The sequence below is a fragment of the Myotis myotis genome, unplaced genomic scaffold (assembly GCF_014108235.1).
Source record: "Myotis myotis isolate mMyoMyo1 unplaced genomic scaffold, mMyoMyo1.p scaffold_m19_p_8, whole genome shotgun sequence".
Lineage (NCBI taxonomy): Eukaryota > Metazoa > Chordata > Mammalia > Chiroptera > Vespertilionidae > Myotis > Myotis myotis.
Genome location: NW_023416390.1, coordinates 40,470,197 through 40,486,775, shown reverse-complemented (window position 1 = coordinate 40,486,775; position 16,579 = coordinate 40,470,197). Strand labels below are relative to the sequence as shown.

Sequence of the window (16,579 nt, the reverse complement as noted above, 5' to 3'; positions counted from 1 at the left end):
CAGTTCTTAGGCAGATAAGAAGCAGATGAACAAGCTCTTTTGGCACAGGTTTAGGAAAAAAAACACTAAGAAGTTGATTGATTTCTGTTCCTTAAGATGCTAATAAAGATCTTTCTTTTTTCTCTTGTTAATATCCAAAGCAGGCTGCCCCAAATAAAATAGAGATGGTATCATGACATGGCACATTTGTGTGTGTTTTTAAATATCTATGAGATTAGTAAATTAAGCAAGTCATTTAGCATATTTCTTATACCATGCTGTTGCACAAAGGTGTTTAATAAGTAATACTGTTTGCTTTTCTTGACTAATTTGAAGAGAATAAATATAGAAACATATACACACAAAAAACAAACAAACATTGCTGAACCTTGAAAATTTCTTTTCATGAGTCCAAAGGCCAGAAAATGAGTTTGGTTGGAACCTTTATAATTACTAAGGATACAAATTCAACTCAGCTTTTAATTAGAGCACAGGTTTGGTTTTTTTAAAAACAAAAAGGTTCAGTGTTTCTCCTCAAGACCACCTGGGGTAACTTATGATGGCTCCCACTATGGCAAGCGGATTCCTATTTCAGGCCTGTCCAAATCCACCCAAGCTTTTCAATGCCATGATGGTCAAGGGCAAAGGGGGATATGATTTTCAGCTCCCCATTTTTTCTGCCCCTTACTGGGTCTCTGGCTCCTTCCTTGCCTCCCCAAGGTTGCTGCTGCTGGGCCCAAGAATCCCTTCTGTGTTCTCAGTATAACAAGGTGGATTAGAAATGCTAATTGCAGCCGAAACCGGTTTGGCTCAGTGGATAGAGCGTCAGCCTGCGGACTGAAAGGTCCCAGGTTCGATTCCGGTCAAGGGCATGAACCTGGGTTGCGGGCACATCCCCAGTAGGAGGTGTGCAGGAAGCAGCTGATCGATATTTCTAACTCCCTATCTCTCTCCCTTCCTATCTGTAAAAAATCAATTAAATATATTTTTAAAAAAAAGAAAAAATGCTAATGGCAGGTGTCCAAATTAAGAGTACCTAAGCAGCTTTTGGCCTCACAATCTGAAAAGCTGAAAAAACATTGGAAGAGAGTGTCTGGGATTGAAGGTAGCATGTACCTGAAGCATTTTATCAATAAGGAATGTAGGAAGTTTATGCACGGACCACCCCTTACTTTCTCTGAGATAAATCTGTCTTAGAAATGGATAAATTCAACCCATAAGTAGAACTTTAGCTGGCCAGTCCCTATTTATAATTTTTTAATTCTTTTATCTAAAACAACCTAAATGGTTTTAGGATGAACTTGGGAATATTAACATGGAAAAATGTCCATTCACAATATGCAAAGCATTTTTTTCCATTTATTCAGCAAATATGTATTGAAATCTATGGGGCATATACTCTGCTGTGTGCTGGGGATATGAAAATGAACAAGAGCATTTAAGTCATATTAGAGGAGCTAGTGCAGTATTAAATGAAAACATAATGACAAAATAATGTCTACCCCTTAGTGAGGGCTTAGCTGTTCTATGCACTAGTCCTGTATTAATTCATTCAGACGACACAATGACTCTGTGAGGTACATGTAATTATTATTTCTATTTTACAGATGAAGAAGCCAGATGCACAGGGAAGTTAAATAACTGCCCGAGGCCAGAGAGCTAATCAATGTCTGAGACCAGATTCATACCCAGGCAGCCTGGTTCCACACTCCACTCTTATTTCAGAAAAGTGTCACACTAGCAAACATTTCTGAGTTTTCCCTTACTACTCCACGATTCCATTTATTTATACTTCAGTGCTACTCTGAAAAGACTATGTACATGTATCACCAATTATAAGAACTTTTATTTCTGAATGGTATTCCCTGAAGGAGATAAGGATTGTTAGACCTATTTTAGAAAAGAGGAAATTCAAGCTCAACATGTAAATTGATTTGTCACATAGTCATGCATTCAACAAATCTTTGAACACTAGGTGGCCTACAAAAGTGATTAAGACATAATCTCTTTGTAAAGAGCACAGAGAAATACTGAGGGAATCGGAATCGTAAGAAATAAGCAATTAATGCTGCATGGAGATTCTCAGAGGAAGCGATTTGTGTGATGAGTCTCCTTGAAATTTGAGTTCCTCAAGTACTGATTAAGCTCCCCTTTTTCAAAGTGCTCTCATTCCAATTTCCTTGGATCAATATAATCTCTTATGATCAATGTAAGGTACTTGGCCTTGACACTCCATAGTTGCTAATACTCCACTGTTTTAATCATTCAAATAATTATTGAGCATCACTACCTGCAAGGCACTGCTCTAGGTCTTCTGGTGAAAAAGAAGTGAAATGGACATGTTTCTCACCCTTGAGGAATTTTACTTTAGCAAAGGAAAATAAATCTACCTAAAATGCCTTTCATACAAGGGAGAAAATTGCCATGGAAGGGAAACTAATTAATACACTCAAGACTTAGAAGTGAATTGAACACTTTATTATGAAAGATACTCATGAATGAGTGATAATAAAATCGAGTGTCTTGCCCCCCAGTGTGGCTCTGTTGGTTGGAGCATCATCCTCTACACCAGTGGTTCTCAACCTTGGCTGCACATTAGAATCACCTGGGAATCTTTTTAAAATCCTGATTTCTGGGCCTCATTCTCCAGAAATTCTGTTTCTTGGTTATGGGGTGGGGCCACAACATTAGTAACAAAGAAACAGAATTTTCAGCGGATAAGGCCCAGAAATCAGGATTTTAAAGATTCCCAGGTGATTCTAATGTGCAGCCAAGGTTGAGAACCACTGCTCTACACCAAAAGGTGGTGGGTTTGATTCCTAGTCAGTACACATACCCAGGTTTGTAGGTTCAATCCCCAGTCAAGTTACATGTGGGAGGCAATCAATCAATGTTTCTCTCTCACATCGATGTTTCTCTCTCTCTCTCTCCCTTCCTCTCTCTAAAGTCAATAAAAAATAAAATTTAAAAAAATTGAGTGTCTTTATTATAAGACTATTAAATATGGACTGAGTTGTGGGCTCTCATGAGAAATGTAAGATATTAAAAGTATTCCTTGATTTTTATAATTGTTTCTATTAGATATGCTTTAATAATTCTATGCTAATAATTTAGCCATACTTATCAAATATTTACTATGGTTAAAAAACTTGTCCCTGAGCTGTAAAACCAAAGGTTTCTAAACCAGTCTCTCAGAGGGAGGTAGAAGGGAGAGTAACTCAAGATATCACTTGCTTCTACAGGAGGAGGTTTGCCTCATCACTACTTTTTCAAAATCTTACTATCTCTGTCTATTTAAGGACATGTTCAGCATGAGACAGAAACTTCTTAGCATGCTATTCAAGACCCTTCCCAACAGACGCCTGCCTGCATCTACCACTTTGGTCTCCTATCACTCTGGGCTTACACCATATACTCTTGGCAAAATGAATTACCTGAGATTCCCCATACATGAAATGACTGTGTACCATGCAGTCCTCCCCCAGTGCCTTTCTGCCCCAGCCTTCCAAGTCTAACTCAGTGGTCACCTCCTTGACACTGTTTCCCCTGGGCCAGGTCAAGGCCCTGTCTCTGTGTTGCCTAATGCGCTGGGCTTACTCCATTGAAGCTTTTCCCACAGCACACGGCACTCTGTCCCTTGCCTCTCCTCTAAACTAGGCACAGAGCGTCTTGAAGGCAAAGATTGTATTTCTGTCACTTTAGCTCAACTACCCATACAATGCATGAGGACAGCCGATACACAACATATTATCTGAAGGGAGGGAGTGACGTCTAGTGACAATTAGCTTAATTTCTTGAATTCATGTATATCACTTCAAATTCCTTCTGGATAATATTTTGCGGGTCCTTTATTTGGACAAGTTTCTTTTTTTCACTCCACACAACAACTGGTCAATTTTAATTAATAGTTTCCTACATCTGGGCTAAAAGGTATCTATTCTGGAAAAAGGTAGACTAGTGTATACATAAATGAAAAAAATGTACTAAATTCCATGCTTAATTATTTTGTTTTCATCTGTAACTATAACGTTGCTGCAGACATTACTGTTTTGCATCACTGTAAATATCCTGAAAAAGTAACATCATCTTTTTTAAAAGACATTAACTTTTCAGTGGCGACTGTAGAAGTAGTAGAATCTCGACAGTCGTGACATTTCAAACTGCTTTTGGTGTGTTCCTCGGGCTGCCACAACTTTTGCCGCACCTTTGCTTTTAGGCTGGCCACCCAAGGATCAGACCGTGTGGTTTTGGCCTCTCTCCTCTGATTGATTTCCCCAGTGAAATCATGTGCCTGGGAATGGAAAATGTGGAATATAAAACTTTATGACTAATCAGCCATGTTTTACAGCTTTGGGTTCAATCATCGTTGTTATATAAATAGAGACTCACACTGTTCTGCTCTTGAAACCTATTATGCATTTTTATCTCTGTTTGATTCAAACCACATTCCCTAAAGAATGATAAATACATTTGGGCAATCACCACATATTAACCAGCACTTCCTTCTTGTGAACATGCTAGAAATATAATAAATAACATATAATCATGAAAGATGAAAATATGGGGGGATCAAGATGAGTTATCATAGGTGCTATGTTACTATTTCATGACCATGTCCTCATAACTCTTAGCAAGATCTAGTAATTAGAGCCCTAGCTGGTTTGGCTCAATGGATAGAGTGTCTGATTGTGGACTGAAGGGTCCCGGGTTCGATTCTGATCAAGGGCACATGCCTGGGGTTGCGGGCTCGATCCCCAGTACGGGGAGTGCAGGAGGCAGCCGATCAGTGATTCTTTCTCATCATTGATGTTTCTATATCTCTCTCCTTCTCCCTTCCTCTCTGAAATCAATAAAAATTTAAAGAAAATTTTAGTAATTAGAAAAAGTCTCCTCCAATCAGTTATCATCCAATGTTGACAACCAACCCCTACTTTTATTTGTTGGTTGATTTAGCAAATAGGTCCAGCAAATACGGCAGGTAAAAGGATAAGGAAGTATCTCAGGTTCTTGAGTCCTATGGCCCAATCTCCCAGTGGCTGGTTTATGGAAAACATGATTAGCAATAATCCCAAGATCCTGTGTGCTTACATTGCCACCTACTGTTCACTCCAGGTACACCTCAAGCCAAAGGCAGTGGACGCTCTGGGTGAGAAACAGACTTGGTTTTGAGCCTTGGGTAATCATCAATCCCTAGCAGGATTAAGAAGTAGTCAAAGGCAGTGAGTGGGTACTGCTGTCAATGTGGAAAATTAGTGATAATCATTTTATTGAATTTCACAAATTGTTAATATGTTAGCTTATAGATTTTTTAAGATGAGTGTTATACCAAAAACTAGATGAAGTAGTGAGAATTTTGTAAAATTTGGAGATTCCATAATATAAATCATAAATATAAAAATACCATTTATAAATCTTGAGAAGAGTTTCCTTCTTTAATTTAAATGGATTTATCCACTGCTAGTTCATCACTTATTACTTCTTAATAATATAATAAGTAATTAATTTCAAGAGTCATAATTAAGCATCCCCGTTCCAAACTGCAGCTTCTATTTTTTGTTGAAGTAGAAGTGCCCATCACCTTTCACACTGAATTCTTAGCTTTGGAGCTGGAAATAATTTCCTTGATGCTTAGAAAAGGGAGAAAGAATTCTACACCTTTATAAGTGCTCTCGACCATAAAGAATGACACAGTATGGATAACTCCCACCTGAACTTGTAATTTGAATGCCGTAGCATTCAAATGATGAAATAGGGGATCTACAAATCAAGTTTTTAGGGTTGAGAAATATGAGCTTTTGGGATCTGACCTGAATTACTATACGAGTTGGAAAAAGTAACCACTTAGTTCTTCATTTAAAAAAATTACTATTTCAAACATATGTATATATATATATACATATTTTGAAATAGTAATTTTTTACTATTTGATAGTATATCAAATTATATATATATATACATATCATTCTTTCTTCCTCAAGACCATGAATACTATCAGGGGGGAAAAATCTCCCTGGAAAGGTAACAAATAAAAGAGCAGAGAAAGCAAGAGCCAGAAAGAGAGAGAATGAAAGAGAGAGAAGAAAAAGAACTCTCCATTTTGCAAGCCTATAAACTACTAGAGGACCAGTGCATGAAATTCGTGCACTCAGGATGGGGGATCCCTCAGTCGGGCCTGCGCCCTCTTGTAGTCTGGGAGCCCTCGGGGGATGTCAGACTGCCGCGGAGGCTGGAGAGGCTCCCGCCACCGCCGCTGCGCTCGCCAGCAGTGAGCTCGGCTTCTGGCTGAGCGGCACTCCCCCTGTGAGAGGGCACTGACCACCAGGGGGCAGCTCCTGCATTGAACATCTGCCCCCTGGTGGTCAGCGTGCATCATAGCGACCGGTCATTCTGCAATTGGGTCAATTTGCATATTAGCCTTTTGTTATATAGGATAGATCCGAACTAGGAGCATTGTTTTCCGATAGCAACAGGTTCTTTAACTGTTTTCCTTAGAAACAGCATTAATTGATTGGCAGATGATCCCCTTATATTGTAGAATGAGGGTGTAATGCAAGTAAGAAGTCTTTTCTTCAGCCCAAACCCGTTAGTCTAATTGGTTAGGGCACTAATCAGGAGATTAAAGGTTTGTGGGTTCGATTCTGGTCAAGGGCATTTACCTCGGTTGCAGGCTCAATCACTGGCCCTGGTCGGGAGGCAACCAAACTATTTGACTCTCCTATATTGATGTTTCTCTCTCTGTCTCTCCCTTCCACTCTAAAAAAGAAACAATGGAAAAATATCCTCAAGTGAGGATTAACAACAACACACAAAAAAAGTCTCCTCTTCAGAAACAGGGCTGCTGAACAGAAACTTAGCACCTACTATCTGTCTAGTTAGCTCAATGGCTCTAATAATATGCCGTTTGTTTCTTCTCTTACAACAAACACATCCCAAGCCCAAGCGACAAATAATTTGTCAATAAATATCTCTTTAACTGTAACTCCAGCACCTCCATTTTGGAATTTTATTATTCATCCTTTTCAAAATGTTTCCTATTAGTAAAAGAGTTCACCATTAAGTAACTATGTTGATATATACCTGGATATTGTATTCAGAGCATTGATGTTGTGACTTGAAATCACACTGTACTGAGCTTCTAGTGGCTCCCCATTCATTTCCTGCCACATTGTCCAGTTTTTAAAAATTCAGTGATACTTAAGGTATCAAAAAATTCCAATAAGGCAGCTTGAAGGGGTATATTCAATTAGGACTGGTAGGAAAAAAAGTTTCAAACAAGGTCACTAGCCTCAGACACTGAGCCCTATGCAAGTGATGTGAACAAGTAGACATCACCATAGAGCAGGAGCCACCTACCATAATCAACATGAAATGAATCAGCCAGGAGAAGCAGGCACTCTCCAACTCAAGAAGACCTGGAGACACCCAAAGAAAAGCTCTCTCTTCAGCTGACTTCAAAGGCCAAGACCTAGGCAGTCAGGTCAAGTCAAGTGTCTGTTTCCAGACTTAAGGTTTGCATGCAGAAGGCTTGCACTACTCATATTTTTTTACCAGATAATGAAAGAAGATGAGAGAGAGAGAGAGAGAGAGAGAGAGAGAGAGAGAGAGAGAGAGAGAGAGAGACACCTTTGGGTAAAAGCTTCAAGATACATTTTTTTTAACGTTGGTATATTTTATAATTCCCTTCCTCCATGAGAAGCACTATAGCGGTGGGCACAATTATTCCCCCTATTCCCAAACAGACCAACAACAGCTCTATAAAGTCCTATGAATAATTTTTTAAAAGTGACTTTTTACATGTCAAAGCATTGAGTCTCTTAGTTTTGAGAACCAGATAATGGCCATAATAAGACTATAATTTCAAAGCTCTTCTTTGCTGCCGTCAATTTTGCAACTCTTCATGAAATCTCCCTTTCTGTGATGTGCTCCAGCCTGTTGAAGTAATGGGTCTCTTAGTGAACTGCCCCATTTATCTAAAATGACCAACTTGATTGCGCACTGACCTTGTTGGCGCTGTTAAAGAAATCATTTGCCTTTTTTAACCAGGTTTTCCTCTCCGCGATGAGCTGACCAAATTCTTCTTGAAGCCGATTCAGTTTCTGGTTAGACAGCTGTAGGTGCTCTTTCTCCACGTGGTCCTTGGACAGCAGAATCTCAAGTGCCTCGCTCTTCAGCTTCTCAACAGCAGCATTCCATTCCTATGAGAGATCATTGTCTTCAGTCCATTTTACACTTCCTACCCTTTCATCATCTCCAGTAAGAGTCAGAGAGCATTTAGATGTGTTGAACATATCATAAATCTGTCATTATTCTTTCAAATTAAGAAGGAGTAAATGCTACATTCCAGCTATGAGTACCAACATGTAGATTTTAAAAAGAGGCTAAAAAGGGAGAGGAAATGATGTAGAAGGGGCAGGTCATTTGTGATGTGTGACTGATGGAGTGTCTGGTTTCCCTTAACACGGGTCACTTCCATTCCCCATTAATGTGACCAGAAAACACACCGAAATGGAGTCAACAGCATTTCTCAATTTCTAACTCATTTTGACTTTTTACTCATTTAAATATAAAAAAGTCTCTCACGGTTCAGTCTCACTGCCAATGTGGGCAAAAATGCACAAGAAAGGAAGGGAAATCTCATTTTTTATGGCTGTTGTTTTTTCATCTGCCTACACTTAAAACTGACATTAACAGCTGTTATTCTCCACAAAAGTAATCATTGAAATTGTGCAGTACCCCCTCCTTCCTGGCCTGTTTCACCTCTCAATGCTTCACTCTTAATGATATATAAACATTTCAGAAAATGAAAAGAGGCAGCTTTTTAGGTTCTGTTGCATGAGGATGAAAAACAGTAAGGAGAGAAGAAAGAAAATAGGAGTTGGTGTCAAGTGAACACATTAACAGTCAATTTATTTAAAGGGAAACTCAAATTTCTTGCCAAGAACAGAAGCCAGATCCATTCTCATCTGTGAATTTTCTACCTTCCATCTTAGCTGAGATCCAGTGCTAACATAGATTGTTTGTAAAGCATCAGAAATTTAGCACCAAATTTCAAAATGGCAGTCTGACTCAACCTGGCTTGTTCCCTAGTGCAAAATGTTCTATTATTAAGTCACATTAATTATATTATATTGGATAAAATAAGTATAATTTTACTGCAATTTACCACTACTATTTCCATTCATTCATTTCACAAGACATAACAAATACTATGTACCTAGCACTAGGCTAGAATAGATGTCTTGGGGAATATAAATAAAGAATAAAATGTAGCTCTTTCCTTTAACAATAAATACATAAATTGCTATTTTCTATATACTTACATTGTTAAATATATATATATATATATATATATATATATATATATATATATATATATATATGTTGGTCCTACAAACATATACACAGAGACAATCTGGTAATAATTAAATGACAATTAGTGGGTATTGAAGGTAGAAAGAGTACATATGATTTTATGGACTCCAAAGAACCTGTTCTAGTATTTGTGTAAGAGAATGACACTTTGATCAATGGATACAAAAGTAAGGACAGTAGAACCCAGCCAGTGGGGCTCAGTGGTTGAGCATGGACCCATGCACCAAGAGATCGCCAGTTTGATTCCCAGTTAGGGCACATGCTGGGTTGTGGGCTTGATCCCCAGTGGGGGGTATGCTGGAGGCAGCTGATCAATGTTTCTCTTTCATCATTGATGTTTCTATCCCTGCCTCTCCCTTCCTTTTTCTGAAATCCATAAAAATAAGTTAAAAACATTAAAAAAATAATCAATTGACATAAAAAAATGGTAAGAACAGTAGATTAAGGGATTGGCATTTTTTAGCAGCTGTTATAAACCTGTGCCTTGCATGTATAAACCTCACAACTTCAGTTAGATGACATCATTTTTCCAGTATTTACATAGGCTCAGAGGAGTATGTTGCTCAAGGTTACATATACAATAAAAAGCAGAATTAGGACAAGTTCACAGGTGTGTATATAATGCTACATTCCAGGGAAGTGAGGATAGAGAAACTCCAAAATCTCCCAGCTTCTCAGTGAGTGCAAAAGCAATACTCTTAGGCATGAAGAGAGGCTGTGTGAGTTCTCAAGATCCTTCCTTATTTAAAGAGTTATTTTGTCCCCGCTTAAGGACAGCTAGCATGTGCCATGACGTTCTTTCATAAAACACTTAGCAAATATTCCTCCCACTTAAAACCATTACCTTAACTTTTCTGAGAAAGAGCAAGTATTTCCCAAGCAGGTAGCACACTCCTGGCACACATAATAGGCGCTCTTTAAATGCTAGTTAGTCCCACTTTTCTTCTCATCAGTGTTATTATGGTTCATGAGCACCCTGACATTTTTCCTTTACTTATGGATGTTCTTGTTTCCCAGGTGTAAAATGACAACAGTGGGAAGAGGCTCCAAATGTATTAATCAGTACTAATCAAAATAAACAAAATAAAGCAGGTTTCTTTACTGCAGTACTTCTCAGAACTTTGACATGTTCATGTCCACTGAGACTCCTGGAGGGAAACGTGGTATGAAACACTTTGAACACACTTTTTTGACCAAGAAACCATTTATTTGCTAATCATCTCAGGGACCAGTGCTGCAGTTGGAACAATATTGAGAAACACATTGTTATTGTGATGAAGAGCCACTGGATCACCTACGTGCTTACCTGCTTTCACAAGTCTTTCCGTTTCCTGTTTTGTTTTGTTTTGTTTTGTTGTTTTGTTCCTATTCCTCCAGCTCCTCAACCAGTCCATTTCCTGTCTTTTGTGTCCATTCCCTCCTATACTATCAGTTCAGATTTGTGGGCATTAATCCTCAGTGAACTCAGGTGAATATGTGCTTAATGTGTTAAAGCAGGTAATTCTTTTAAAAAAGTTCAACATTGACCAGAACCTTTTGTGCTCATTAGAGGACTACCACACTACCGCATAAGAAATACAGAAACCCTGGGGGAAGCCGGGGAAGCTAGAGGGAAGGAGAACGGAGACAAAATTAGTATGTGGAGAAATCCACTCAGCCTGGACAACACTAAGCTCTAGGACAGTGATGGCGAACCTATGACACGCGTGTCAGAGGTGATACGCAAATTCATTTTTTGGGTTGATTTTTCTTTGTTAAATGGTATGTAAATATATAAAATAAATATCAAAAATATAAGTCTTTGTTTTACTATGGTTGCAAATATCAAAAAATTTCTATATGTGACACGGCACCAGAGTTAAGTTAGGGTTTTTCAAAATGCGGACACGCTGAGCTCAAAAGGTTCGCCATCACTGCTCTAGGATGTTGGCTTAACTGTCTGCCAAACAGTAAGGGTTGATTTTCCTTTCTAAATGCCAGCACTGTGCCACATGATTTACATGCGTTATCTCATGTAATCTTCACCACACCCTTACAAGGTAGGATCTAGTATTATCTTCATTTTACTGATGGGGTAACTGAGGCGGAACTTGCCCAAGGTCTCCATGATAGTAACTGACAGAGTCACAATTCAAACTCAGGAGGTTTGACCCTAGAGTCTGCTCTCCCAACCAGTGTCCTGCCTTAGCTCTTTGTACCGGTTATATACAGTGTTTTTTTAAAACCACAGGAAGATTAAACATATTAGCTTAAAATGATAGAGGTGAAACTTCCAGAAGGCCTGGATAAGGCCATGAAAACGATCAAAGTTGTATATGGCCTTGGGATTTTCTGACTTGAAATCAGAAACCTCATTGCTTCTAAATAAATGCAATGCTATTATAGATATAATTGAGAATTAACAGCTCAAATTCAAGCTTAATTTTGCTTAGCAACTGTACCAAAATAATAAAACTCTTTGCTATGAATAAGAAGAGAATATCTGTTCTCTAACAGTGTGCATAAACCTGCCTGTAGTACACATTTTGCAAACAATGTTAAAGAGAGACTTCTGGAGGAGAGCCACGTCTGAAACCCCACTGAAACCCCACGTTGTGCTGTAAGAAGTGGGTTGTGACCTTCCAGGGACACAGTAAAGGACCATTTTGTGCTCCTTATCTTTTCTTATCCACCATGCCCAGCCTTCTTAATTCCATTCTCACATGAACGCTGTGGGTATTAAATGAAGCTGGGTCTACTCAATATTTCTCTTCAATCTTCTAAGAAAAATTGGTTCTGTTTTCTTTGGGCAATCTATAGGCAGTTTCTGATGCATTTCTATACCATTTTGATGATGTATTTCTCCCGTCGTTTTTCTTAGGGGACACTTTTTAAGATAAAACTTTCCAGAGTCATCTGAATTCATCAAACTATTTTAAAACTGTCGTCGTCGTTGTTGTCAAGGCTGGAGGAACCCACTGGTGATAATCTTGGTCCGTTTTCTCCAAGCCCTGGCTGCCTGCCTGCCGTGTTCAACCTCTGACTGAGTTTCAGTCACTTTGCAATAAAAATATTTCCAGTACTTGTCCCCACCAAACACCTGCCATGTCCGTGGCTTTTCAGTTGGCCAGGGCTGCATTCATATCTCTGGCCCAATACAGACGTGTGGCACAGTGTGTTCCTGGCCCGGGTGTATCCGTGGGTCATGCCGTTATTTCCCTTTTTCACTAACAGTAGTAACCCTTTTAAACTGCACATTTCAGTATTCTATTTGCTGAGAAAATTGAGCTTCTCTTGGACCGCTTGATTGAAAGGGCACTTTTAAGAGGATTAGTGCTGATAGACGAGAAGGTGAAAATAATTTCTTCTTTCCTTTTTTTTTTTTTAACAGTCCCAGGTTAGCTCTTCAAATGAAGTTATGGATTGGCATAAAAATATCCAGCAAGTAGATTTTAAAAAGTAAAAAAAAATATTAGTTACACCATTAGAAAAGAAACAGTGGAATCACAGTATGTTTTCTTGAGTTTTTTTTTTTCCACATGAGAACTTCTTTGTATATGGGGAGATTTAATTAATGATTCAACCCCGTGTGGTGAATTATTTGCACTATACAGTTGACTTTAGAATGTAACTTTTAAGTGGGAGAAAATGGACACGAAGCAATAGAGCATATATTTGTAAACTACTAAGAAAATTTCAGTGGTGAAGAATACCAGCCAAAATCACATCTGGCAGAAGCATGTGTCAAGTTCACTGGCAGTTTCTGTTAGTGGGGCTCTGCCCTAGGCCTTCGCATTAGGTAGAGCCCATTTCTTGTTGGCTCTCTAAATATACAGTCCCATGTGGCTCAGCACCCAGGAGAATTAACTCACTGACACAAAAATCCTAGAATTTTACATGACTGCCTTAACAGATGGTACACACAGTTTAACCTGGCAATTTTCATCAGAGAACATTTGAAAGTGTGTTTTGAGCAGGGATTCTTTTAGAAGAACTGTGGGTGCTTTTGAAGATTGGCAGCGAGCCCCAGAAAAGCTGAAACTGATGGTGTTGAGTGGGATTGCAAACTGGACCACCGTTTCCTCTCAAGCTCCCTTTTCTGGGCATTTCTACTTTGACTTACACAAATCAAGGGCCATACAAGAGAGGTGGGTCTCACCCCACCGGCCACTTGAACTTTGCCCTCACTGTGCTACATTTCAGCAAAGGCTCAGATTGCAAACAGGAAGAACTGTGACACGGAGCATCCCCTAGAGATGAAAGCAGCGTGGTGTTTCGACTCCTGGCCATAGGCAGAGAAGCACAGCTACCACTTAGGGTAGAGCTTGCGGGTAAGAGCAGAGAACTGCAGCTAGAAGTGCACTTTTCATCGCAAACTTCCTAAGTGGTCTCACGCGGGGCACTTTGCTTTTCTAAGCCTTACCTCCCTGCCGTGCCTGGCAGCCACCACCACTTTACCCAGGCTTCTGCTTCTAGTGAATCATCTGTAAATTCAATGTTGAAATTGGCTGTATTTCAGATTCCTGGATTGTAGGCCCCACCAAAATTTTAGTTTTTAGCTGTATTTTCCACAAATTAACCCTATCAGGATTGGGACTGACAGTGTATAATAGAAATGACAGATATCACCAAAGTAATTTTTGAGTAATAGTTACTATTTTCTTTTTTTCTCAGTCCATTCAACTATTCCTAAAGCCGCAATGTGGGGCAGAAACAGCTTGGAAGTTTTTTGTTTCCCTTATTCTATTCCGTGCTTGGCCACTTTGGCTACACAAAGCAGGGTGCTTGCTGGTAATACTGAAGCAAATGGATGTGTGACAGAATAAATTTTAAAATCCTAACAAATTGCACTCATGAGCAAGTCTTCGAAACGATTAGGGCAGCAATACATTTACTTTTTCCTTTCACACATAGTTCAACATAGTTTTTAGATAAAAATGTAATTACATAGGAGAAAGTTTCTCTAGATTTGTGTTTTCCAAGAATCATTCATTTTCCTTTAGCACCTGGTCCTTGTTTTTATTAAATTTCTTGTTTTTCTTCATCACATCTTTTCTGAGGTGATTAAGTAAGAAGCAGAGCCATATTGGATGGGTTTGCATTTCCATTTTTAATCAAAATTAGTAAAAGTCTAGCTGACCAAATTATTTTTATCTAACAGAGTTTATCTACCATCAGATGGTGCCACTGGTTGACTACATGGTCCCAGTTTATACTGATGTTCTCAAAAGATTTACTTTCTCATTTTCTAGAGAATCTGTTGGAGATATCTTCAGGACCCCAACATGTAATTTAGGGGAAATTAATAGGTTTAGATGCTCGCTTCTTGTGAATATTTCCCTAAATGAAATAGACTAAGTTGAGAAGGGAGGTAGAATCCACGTATATTTTACCCACATGAACATCAGATACAGACTAGAACAACAGCCCTGAAATCTGGCTATCAGTATCTCCTAGGAAATTTTAAAAACACATTATTTCCACACTCACCCCATAACCCACTGAGTCACAACTATTATTGGTACAGTGGAAGAGTATGTATTTTTTAAAATATGAAGCATTTTATTTGAAATTAGGAAAAAAAACAGTAACTATATAACCAGTCAAATTTTGAAACCGCTATACTAGAATAAGTAGTGATAGACCTAGAATAGTTTCTGAGTGATCATACCAGTAAGTGGAGGGGCTATGTTATATAATAATAGTCTTAACCTTAAATTTTTAACTAATTTGATCCTGTGAAAATTACATTATTGTATTAATGACTCCCAAATCTAAAATTTAATTTCAGTTTTACAAAACACTTCATTTGTTTAAAAAGTATTGTGTTGTGTTAAGCTGTGGCAAATAAACTTCTTTACCCTGATATTCCTTAAATGATTGATACACCAATCCATCATGAGTTTAAAATAGCCCTGGTGTGTCTACAGCATACTACCCTGAACGCACCTGATCTCGTCTAAAACAGCTTTGGTGCAATGTCGAAAATCTTAGCCTTAATTCATAAAGAAACAGAATTTCTACTTTGTACTTTCTTCACAATATTGTGTCAAAGAAACTGCTGATTTAAAAAGGAAGCAGAAAGCTGTTGTTTTTTTTTAAAGGCAGGTAGAAGGTTCAAAACTGGTTAGATTTTGCTTTCCCAAACTTTTCTATATACCTATGTAGTTATCATTAACTTTCTCTGCAAACATTTTATAACCACATGTATAATATTTGTGCTCTATACCTTTATTATAGGAAAAATCCGACTTCTAATGGTTTGAAAGAAATTGTCTTCTAACAAAATCCAGTCAAGGCTAGAATTTCTTCAACTCATCTCCCTTTGTATAGGCTCTGGTTTTCACATGCATAGGCCTCTTACTCCACGCTCGATAATCTGTGAACCAGCTGCAAATGACCGCGGGATGGGCACTCTGTAACTCTTCTACACTGAATGTGACACAGTCTAAAAAGCATTATTAGATTATCAAAGTAATACAAAGGAGACAATTGTAAGTTCAAAGAGAAAACACAACAAATATTTACTGGAAAGAAAAATCAGTCCTGATATGGGGAATCTTATAAGTCCTCTTATTGGATTTTAAGGGTGGGCAGGAGTTTCAACAGGTGAGTCTAGAGTAGGGCTGGGGAGAAGGCAAGGTGGGAATAGAGATGAAAAAGAAATTTTTTATTATAGGCCTTATGCACTTTTAATTTTTTTGAACCATGAAAATATATGGTCAAAAGGTAAATTAAATATATTGAGAAAGAAAGAAATGTAATTCACCAAATAAAATAGAGGAAAAAAACCATATGACCATCTCAATAGATGTAGAAATAGTCATTAATAGAATTCAGTGTCAATCATGGTTTTCTTTAATCCAAAATGAGAGAAAAAATAGTCAAAAAACAAAACAATACAAAAAAAAGAAAACTCGAGAAACATCATATTTAATGATGAAGCATTTGACACATTCTATTTAAAGTCAGCAATAAAGCAGAGTGGTCACTGTCACCACTGCTAGTCTTAATTTTACTATAGAGTAAATAAATAAATGTATTATGAATTGCAACAATGAAACATTATTACCATTATGTGTAGATGTATGATTTTCTACATATACAAACCAAGAGAATCTAGAAAAATAATTTAAGTCAATAATAGAATTCATCAAAGTTGCTATATATGGGATCAATATAAGAAAATCTGTAACATTCATATATAGCAGCAATTTTCAAACTTTTTCACCTTATGGCCCACATAATT

At 38.1% G+C, this 16,579-nt stretch overlaps 1 protein-coding gene across 3 annotated transcripts in view; it reads right to left on the bottom strand.

Moving 5' to 3' along the window:
• CCDC141 (coiled-coil domain containing 141) overlaps positions 1 to 16,579 on the bottom strand; it is a 166,458-nt gene that overhangs the window by 65,752 nt on the left and 84,127 nt on the right. For all 3 annotated transcript variants that reach the window (XM_036320595.1, XM_036320596.1, XM_036320597.1), the window contains exon 7: positions 7,980 to 8,174. In XM_036320595.1, coding sequence (XP_036176488.1) covers positions 7,980 to 8,174 — 195 coding nt within the window. The remainder of the gene's footprint in view (positions 1 to 7,979; positions 8,175 to 16,579) is intronic.